Source organism: Engraulis encrasicolus, chromosome 22, assembly GCF_034702125.1.
Source record: "Engraulis encrasicolus isolate BLACKSEA-1 chromosome 22, IST_EnEncr_1.0, whole genome shotgun sequence".
Taxonomy (NCBI): domain Eukaryota; kingdom Metazoa; phylum Chordata; class Actinopteri; order Clupeiformes; family Engraulidae; genus Engraulis; species Engraulis encrasicolus.
Genome location: NC_085878.1, coordinates 21,315,935 through 21,326,001, shown reverse-complemented (window position 1 = coordinate 21,326,001; position 10,067 = coordinate 21,315,935). Strand labels below are relative to the sequence as shown.

The following is a 10,067-nucleotide window of genomic DNA, read 5'->3' as shown; positions in this document are numbered from 1 at the left end:
ATTACAGAGCTGAAGCTTGTGGGTGGAACCAACTGTTATTCAAAATGCTTCTACATGCAATAGGTATTAAATGTTGTTATAATGTATATATATATAATGTTTATAATGAAGATAGTTCTGGAGGAAGTCTTAGAGTGCCAACTTTCATTACTGGCTCCCACCTTCACACAAATTTAAATTCCTCCTTCCCTTTTTCACCTGTCAAGCACTCGAGGGAAAACTCTTGAAACCGCATTTCAAACAACCTTGATCATCTTTGTTATTCTGGTATCTCCACCATTGCTCAACTGTGTCACCAGTGACCAATCTGACCCAGTGACTCCCTACTCAGATAGAGCGTTGAGAGTGATCCGACTGAACCAATGCCAGAAGTAGTCCATAGAGTGTGCTGCTAGACCTTCTAGGCAAAAAACACATTGTTTTTGTCTAGATTTGAATAACCTGTTGCAAAATCACGCATATCCATTTTGGAACATTTGGGAAAATTGAATTTTTGTATAGGGCATTGCATGGCATGGCATTGCATTGCATTGCTAAATGCATTTTAGGTTTAAGTATGTTCTCGAAATATTTTATATAGGTTTAAGTATGTTCTCAAAACATTTGAATGGCACGATTTCACACATCTGAACAGACCTCTGAACAGTCATTTCCAATAATAAAATGCAAAAGTAAAAAAAATGAAGTTTACAGCATCGAAACTCTTCATTTCTAGGCTTCTGCAGTAAGATGTAACACTCCCTGAAATGCAATGAAAACAAATGCTTAGCAATCCGAATGCTGACTGGCATGGCAATTTTGATGCCAGGGGTGTGTGAATCCACAACACAATACTGACCAAATGCAAGAACAAACAATTTGCCGATATAAATGACAAAACTGCCAGTGTCAGTCAAAATGTGGTGGATAAGAAATAATCAATTGTTCAACTACACAAAATGTTTGTCACCTAGGCTGTGTCACCTAAACTGAGAGCATACTAACTTGCGTTATCTCTTTGAATGCTTTTTGTTTTTGACTGCCAGGGAGGAGAGTGAAAACGTGTTGACCCTGAAAGGGTTAACCCCAACAGGCATGCTGCCCAGCGGAGTGCTGTCTGGAGGGAAACAGACCTTACAGAGTGGTAAGCAAGAATACTCTCACCCATATGTACCTGCATTCACACACACGCACATGCACACCCACACACACACACACACACACACACACACACACACACACACACACACACACACACACACACACACACAGACGCACGCACCCACGCACGCACAGTCGCACACACACACACACACACACACACACACACACACACACACACACACACACACACACACACACACACACACACACACACACACACACACACACACACACACACACACACACACCCTGCATACCGTATTGATACACAAGCACGTCAGCTTTCCCAATACAATGGCCATATGTCTGCTACAACCTTTGAAGCCCACACAAATACGACGCACTTGGTGATGCCCACACAAATACACAACCTTTTTTCTCCACAGCCCTCTCTACGGGACGAAGAATTACTGCACGCCTGTTTTTGTCTCTTCCTTTTCTCCCTCACTCCTCCTCAGGTCTTCTCTCTATCTGTCCATGCAGCTGGTTGTTTTTTACTCATTTGACTTGGTCCTAACTTGTCGCCACTCGCACGGCTAACAGGCTAGTGTTACTGCTAATGGCTAGCAGCTAACTGCTAACTGCCCCTCCATAGCTCAGACTCCGCAGTGTTTAAGCGCGGTGAATGATTCTGGTTGCGCGTGTACGTGTGTGCGTGTGTTTAACAGAGAGAGTGAATGTGTACAGTTTGTGTGTGTGACAGAGAGAGAGAGTGTGTGTGTGTGTGGGGAGCAGTGTCGGTGGATGGGACAGTGCATGGCTTCCAGACTAACCCCCTTCCTCCATGGGCGTCCTCTCTCTGTCTCTACTTCTGTGTCTGTATGCATGTGTGTATGTGTGGGTGGGTGTGTGCGTGCGTGCATGTGTGTATGCGTGTTATTTGCGTTCGTGTGTGTCCCCAGCTACCATTGAGGCCATAGAAGCCATCGAGACCGAGGCTGAGGACGGAGAAGGTAACTGCCCAGCCTCTGTGTGTGTGTTGTGCGTGCTGCCAATCGAAAAGCGGGGTTGCATGGTGACTTATAGCCGCCTAGTGTAGTGTCCTTCAGTGGTGTTGCGGCTAGCTAGCGGCGGTCACTCATGCCAACTCTAGCTGGCAGCAGGCAGGTTTACACACACACACAGGAGACCCCCCCTCCCCCACCCCCACCTCACCCCCTCTCACACTCAACCCACACTATCATACACCTCTACAATGGTACGTGCATCAGAGGGGGATATGTACTATATCACACCAGTAGTTTGTAGTGACATCACAATCAGGCTGGTTATGATTCAAGAATGTCATTGGTTGACAGTGACATCACAATGCAGCTAGCTGGTTGTGACATCACAAAACTGTGACAGATCATAATAGAGCTGGCTAGCATCATGCATCAAGTCTGCTACATTCTGTAGTTGCTATATTTTCCACCGTGTCTCTCTCCTCCTTTCTCTCTCTCTCTCCCGTTCTTTCTTTCGTCATCTTTTCTGGTCTCTCTATAGCTGTCTTTGTGGAATCAACCTGTGATTTAGTATTTTTTCACTGACTGCTCGTCCCTCCTTCTCAGTGCGCGCACACACACACACACACACACACACACACACACACACACACACACACACACACACACACACACACACACACACACACACACACACACACACACACACACACACACACACACACACACACACACACACACACACGCACAGACGCACATGCTCAATCACGGGCCCACAACCCCCTGCAGCACTCGGAATGACTCAGCTAGCAAATGAAATGTAAAACCTGAAATGTCCTGCTATTAAGTCTACCATAATCCCTTTTTCACATTTCAGCTGTGATTTGGACCAATTGGATCAAGCGATCTGAAGTGATAATGTGAACTCTCCCTGTCAGCGCTGCACTCTGCACGGAAATTGCCTGTTAGTGTTTCCCCTCCAAGGCTTTATAAGGCTTGGGCAGATATTTTAAAAATGAGGGAAGAGATGCAGCTAACTTGGAAGGCTGTTGAAGAAAAGCAGATCATTCTGTGGAGAAGGCCCAAGCCACTACATGTGGGAAATATTAATGTCTTTATTTGTCTCTGAAATGAAGCGCACTTTAATTTCATGGAGTGCCTTGATCAAGTGCCTTGATCACCCTTTTCAATTGGAGATAATGTAATGTATTTGAGTGCAGTGTTGATGGGAGAGACCTTCAGATCATCACTGTCCGTCTGCAGTCTCGCGATTTCCTGTCTGCTGTCCCACTACTTCCTGTCAGCTGTGGGCTTACGTACTATGTCGTTGTCTTAGCCCAGTCTTCCGCTTGTCTCGTCTTTCAAATATTAGTCAACTCTTTCAACACAACCTATGCATGGACATTGTTGTAAAGACACACAAAGTTATCTTCCACACACCGCGCTCTTCCGTCTTGTTGGTGCGTCTCTGAAGTAATCAAGGAGTTAGGAAATGGATTGCACTCAGTTTTTTCTTCTTTCTTGTTCTTTTCTTTTTATTTAAACATTGCAGGGACTGATATGACAGACGTTTTGGCTGCAAGAGCCTTCTTCAGTGTCTTCAGTCTTCAGGGACACTGAAGAAGGCTCTTGCAACCCAAACGTATGCCATATCAGTCCCTGCAATGTTTAAATAAAAAGGAAAGAACAAGAAAGAAGAAAAAACTGAGTGCGATCCATTTCCCAACTACTTGTAAAGACACACAACACATCTAGTAAGAGTTTGGATAGGCTAGACCACATTACATTACACTAACTAGAGTTTAATCCAAAGCGACTTCATTCAGTCATTTAGATACAGTGCCTTGAGCTATGTGCGGTGAAGTGGCCTCACCTGCACTTCAGCCATGTAAGAAAAGCCATGTAGTGGCAACATTAGTGCATGTATTGTCTATGTTTTTAATCGTTTGTTTGTTTTTAGCTCCCTGCCCAGGGACCACAGATGTAAACTAGGTTCTAGCTAACTCTGGTACTAGATTCTGTCTTGTACATGGTCCCTGTCAAATAAGCAATAAACTAAACTAAACTAAGACCACACACTTTATGGTATGGGATTTGGTATGAGATTTGAACCTGGAGCCTTCCAATCCCAAGACCACCTCCCTAATCAATAGGGCCATGACTTCCCCCTAGATAAATTCACATTACATGGAACGGCGATGACAAATCTGCATCTTGACTTTGATTGTATACGGAGATAGTTAACCCTCTAATGTGGACAATTTGTGCATACCGGTATCTTGTGATGAGTCAGCAAAAGTCCTTCGACCCTGCAGGCTTCAGACCCTCTATTCAGTGTTTGTGATATGTACTGTACTGTACTGTACTGTACTGTACTGTACTGTACTGTACTGTACTGTACTGTACTGTACTGCACTGTACTGTATGTGTGCGTTCTTGTGTCTAGATTTACTTCTCCCTGCTTTGTTTGTTAGGTGTGTATAGTAGTATGTATGTCTGTGTTCTCTTTAACTACCCCGTTTGGTGATAGGTCTTTGTTTGCATTTTCAGTTTCTTGTTTTGTGAGTGTTAGAATTAGATGTGATGCTTTCATGACCTTCTATTGTACAGTATGTGTGTGTGTGTGTGTGTGTGTGTGTGTGTGTGTGTGTGTGTGTGTGTGTGTGTGTGTGTGTGTGTGTGTGTGTGTGTGTGTGTGTGTGTGTGTGTGTATACACATACGCGCGTGCACACGCGGGTGCATGTGTGCGTGCGTGTGTGGCTTGAGTCAACAAGCAATGTGTCTATTTTGTATGTACTTGTCTAGAGTCGTTCTGTCTGTCTGTGTATGTTCACCCAGAACCTCTGACTGCCTGTCTGTCTGTCTGTCTGTCTGTCTGTCTGTCTGTCTGTCTGTCTGTCTGTCTCTCTGTCTGTCTGTCTGTCTGTCTGTCTGTCTGTCTGTCTGTCTGTCTGTCCTAATTAGCGACAATGGCCCCTATCATGTAGCAGCACACTGGGCTTTTGTGGCAGAAATTGCCTTCTTGATTTGAGCACATCATTCTTTCCCTGAATCTGTTGGTTCGGTTATTGGTCTGTTTAACCCAGTGGTTCCCAAACTTTTTTCCCTGCGCACCCCCTTGTACATTTCAGTGTAGTTCACGCACCCCTAAGCTGTGCTGATGGGCATGCAAGTATGATTCACTTTGCATTCACTGCACGTTATGCACAGTCGTTTTGGGGGAAACTCTTTTAGGAGTTAAACTACACTTCAGATGGACCCTTCCAGGATACAACTCACCATACAACTACTTAATGTTGATTAATGCTGGATGAAAACACACATATCCACCATTGCTCTATTAGCTCGCGCACCCCCTTATGGCAGGCCGCGCACCCCCAGGGGTGCACGCACCACAGTTTGGGAAACCCTGGTTTAACCCATTTTAGCCTTAAGCACCTGCTAAAAACGCCTGCTAAATGCCTAAGCATGAAATATGAAACATGAAGCATGAACTATGATAGGAATAAGTCTCATTTAAAAGCTAGGACCCTTGTTTTCCATTAGAATGTGTTCACTCAGCTCTGACATACCCATTTTTTATTTAAAAAAACATCTAAAATCTCAAGAGCCTGAATGCAGTGTACCACCCTATATGTCGCTCCAGGTGTGACGGAGGTCATCTTGCACCTGTTCACCCCCCTCGGGGATCGAACGTGCGACCTCGTCAACTACAACGGTTCGGCAATGGGAGACACAGTACAATACCGCTGGGCCAAGAGACTAGTCTCTCGGCCCAACGGCACGAGACTGTATGAAGCTATCGGAGGGAGGTTTACCAACGTTCCACGCCAACTCTGTGCTAGTTAGCCTCCGTTACACTCTCCCCCTTAAACCTCACTCCCATCCCGGGTCAGCGGCACCACTGTGACGGAGGTCATCTTGCACCTGTTCACCCCCCTCGGGGATCGAACCTGCATCCTCGTCAACTACAACGGTCCGGCAATGGGAGACACAGTACGATACCGCTGGGCCAAGAGACTAGTCTCTCGGCCCAACGGCACGAGACTGTATGAAGCTATCGGAGGGAGGTTTACCAACGTTTCACGTCAACTCTGTGCTAGTTAGCCTCCGTTACACTGGCACCAAAGGTCAAACAACATATATACGCAGAATAAGGCTAAAATGGGTTAAATAAACATAATACACACTATGTCCATAACCAAAAGGAAATGCAAGCGAGGGAACAGACCTAAAGTGATTATAATAAGTCAAAGTTTCTCCCATTCTTCCTGCTCGGTTCCTCTCAAGCGCTGGCGCAGATCAGTTACTTCTAATGAAAATAAAAGCATTCTTGTTGTCTGTTTGTTTAATACTGTAATTAACACAGCAGAGATCTGCCACTCCTGGGTTTTAGAGCAATGAGAACATGTAGTCAGATTGTCTTATTGCATGGTACAGCCCAAACACACCTATGATTACAACCCCACCCTGTTGAATCATGCGGCAGGCGAAATTATGACTTTTCCTGCCAAAAAAAACCTACCATCGGGACCAACCTCTTAAAAACACAGTTCAGACAATGCTCATCTGATAATGAAAATAGAGTCCAGTGTGAAAGTCAGTCAGTCTGTCAGTCTACCTGTCAGTCTACCTGTCTGTCTGTCTGTCTCTCTGTCTCTCTGTCTGTCAACCCTCACTAGAACCAGTTTGTTCACGTGTAGACGTGCTCTCACTAAAGACAACACGTCAAAACACTGTGTCCTTTTGTGTGTGTCCCTAGACAGAGGGTTTCTGACCCTGCCAGATGCAGTCTTTTGCAGGGGTGGTAATACAAGTTTTCAAGCCACTCAGCAATAAATCATTTTTCTGTGTGTTTGAAATCTTAAATATTTTACCATGATTTGGCTGTTGCAAATTTCCATCCCTGGTCTGTCTCTGTCTCTGTGTAGAACCTATTTATTGTAAGTGCTCTTTTTCTAATACTGCTTTAATATGCTTCAGTGCGATGGTGTGTGTGTCTGTGTGTGTGATAGTACCTGTGGGTGTGTAGGCTAAACCTTTGTCTGTGATTTCCCCCCGAAATCTGCTTATGTGTGTGGTTTTGTGTTTGCCCGAGATATTATACTTACGTATAAGAACACACATGAGGTGTATATTGATGCTGATTTTCGTTCTCTCTCTCTCCTTCTGTTTTTTTTTCTCCCGTTTCTCTCTCTCCCTCTCTATCTCCATCCCTCTTTCACTGTCTGTCTCATGTTTTTATTCTATGTATATTCGACCATCTTTCGCATCTTTTTCTTGCCCCCTTACTTCCATCCACTTTCGCCCTCACTCTTCTGTACTTCCACACCCCACTCTCTCCTCTCTCCTGTTTTTATCCCATGTCTTTCTCTCACTATCCGTTCCGTTCCTGTCCGTCTTCTTCTTCCTCTCTTCATCCCTTTCTCCTCACTCCTTCCGCCCATCTCATCATCTCTCTTTCTCTTCTCCTTTCCTGTCTGCTCTCCATACTTCGGACTCCCCCAACACTGTCACTTTCCTCTCCTCTACTACCCTCTCCCCCGATCTCTTTCTATCCTTCTCCCCCTCTGCTTTCTTCTCCTCCCTCTCGACTACCCTCTCCCCCCATCTCTCTCTATCCGTCTCTCCCTCTGCTTTCTCTTTTCTTTTCCTCCCACTCTTCAACCCTATCATCCCATCTCTCTCTATGCGTCTCTCCCTCTGCTTTCTCTTTTCTTTTCCTCCCTCTCTACTACCCTCTCCCCCCATCTCTCTCTACCTGTGTCTCCCTCTGCTTTCTTTTCCTACCTCTCTACTACCCTCTCCCCCCATCTCTCTCTATCCGTCTCTCCCTCTGCTTTCTCTTTTCTTTTCCTACCTCTCTACTACCCTCTCCCCCCATCTCTCTCTACCTGTGTCTCCCTCTACTTTCTTCTCCTCCCTCTCTTCAACCCTATCCTCCCATCTCTCTCTATCCGTCTCTCCCTCTGCTTTCTCTTTTCTTTTCCTACCTCTCTACTACCCTCTCCCCCCATCTCTCTCGGTCCTTCTGCTTTCCCTCACTGCAGCCATCCGAGGCTTCTCTCCGCAGCATAAGATCAGTAGTTTCGAGGAGGCCAAGGGCCTGGACCGGATCAACGAGCGGATGCCGCCGCGCCGGGAAGTGCTGTCCGGGCGTATCGGCGCCTCTGAGCCCAACGGCACGGACGACAACAGCAATATCCAGTGATCACGTCCTGCCCCGACTGGCTCCTAGCTGGCCGCACACACACACACACACACACACACACACACACACAGACACCCACACACACCGCATCCCTTGCCCTGTTACCGTCACACCTGCCCTCCACTTTACCGACATACCTGCCTCTGACTCCAGCCCCTCCCACAGGCACACACCTGTCCTTGGCTCCACCCGCATCCCCACAGTCTCCCCTCTTCTTACTCCTTTAGGCCTCAGAGGTATCTCTTTGCTTTCCCATGCTCCCCTCCCCGTCCTGGGCTTATTTTGGTTATGCCTCTGCCTCCCTTTGGCCCTTCCTGGCTTATGTTCATCCCTATCCCCCCTCCTCTTCTATTTCCTGTCTCCCCTCATGTCCCTGCTATTGCAAATGACACTATCACTGGTGTCGCGAACACACACATGCTCTCCGATGGGAAAGTGTGTGCCTCCTGTGGGAGTGTTTATGTGAGTGCGTGTGTGTGTGTGTGTGTGCGTGTGTGTGCATGCGTGTGTGTGTGTGTGTAGAAACTTGCCCCAACTCTGAGAGTGTGTGTGTCCTATGTATGTTTGTGTGTATAGAGTGTGCGTCCTGTGTTTGTGTGCTTTAACGTCTCTGTTGAGGAGCGCTGGTCATTGAGAAACAAGGATATGTTTATTTGTTCATATTGCAAGATATTTGTGTGTGTGTGTGTTGGTGTGTGTGTGTCTCAGTGAGTGTGTGCATGCATGCATGTGCACGCGTGTGCGTGCGTGTGTGCGTATGTGTGATTTATTTGTTTCTTATTGTTCTGGACCGGAAGAGGGCTTTATATCGTACATCTTAGCTTTCTTTTAATCTCTGAAATGACAAAGGTTGGAATGCTGGAATATTTGATTTTATACCGCAAGACTGGACAGAGCCTGGTGTGCGTAATGTGTGAGTGTGAGTGTGTGTGTGTGTGTGTGTGTGTGTGTGTGTGTGTGTGTGTGTGCGTGTGCGTGTGCGTGTGCGTGTGCGTGCGCGTGCCCGTGCTTCTCTGTGTGTGCTTCTCCGTACGTGTGCATGATTTGGTTTCATTAAAAGTATACATGTGTGTCTGTCAGTGACTGGATAAGTTAATTTATTTCACAAAGCATCATATATTAAACTTTTGCTCTTCGACCATGTTTTGCTACTAGTATTAAATAATGAATTAATAAATGAAAAACATTCTATTTATCACGTGATGGGAATCCAAGAAGCATCTTCAAGTTGTCGGCAATGCAACCTTGTCTAGGATGGGATACGTGGGGAAAGGGGAGGGGGTGCTTGGGCATGGGGGAGTCTATAGTTTTCTTATCTGAGATCTCTATGATTTTTGCTCTTGCGTTTCATTTAGATTTTTTGCAGTGGGTGGGGGATGGGATGGGTGTGTGTGTGTATATTGTTTATGTTTTGCGTGGGATTTTTTTTTATTGTTTGTTTGTTTGTTTGTTTGTGTGTGAGTTTTGGCCTCAGAACAGACCATCACAGATACTGTCACTGCTACTGTCATGCAGAAGTTGACAGTCTGGGAACAGATGTGACCGCCATCTGCTGGTCATTGTAAGAACAGCAGCCTGATGTTTTGGCCATGCAAGCTTCCTTATGGGAGACTTTTCTGTTGTATATACAAATATGTTTGGATGAGAGGGGTGTGTGGGGGTGATGATTTTTATTTAAGTTATTTGTTTTTTACATTTGAGGTTTTTTTTCCGCTGTACAGATAATAATGTTCCTGAAAAGGTTTGACGCCTTCTGTGATTTCATTTG

The 10,067-nt window shown here is 45.8% G+C and overlaps 1 protein-coding gene across 1 annotated transcript in view; it reads left to right on the top strand.

Moving 5' to 3' along the window:
- ppp3cb (protein phosphatase 3, catalytic subunit, beta isozyme) overlaps positions 1-8,299 on the top strand; it is a 50,435-nt gene extending 42,136 nt beyond the window's left edge. The window contains exons 14-16 of the mRNA XM_063188236.1: positions 1,026-1,123; positions 2,046-2,096; positions 8,139-8,299. Of these exons, the coding sequence (XP_063044306.1) occupies positions 1,026-1,123; positions 2,046-2,096; positions 8,139-8,299 (310 nt within the window). The remainder of the gene's footprint in view (positions 1-1,025; positions 1,124-2,045; positions 2,097-8,138) is intronic.
- Positions 8,300-10,067: the final 1,768 nt, after the last annotated feature.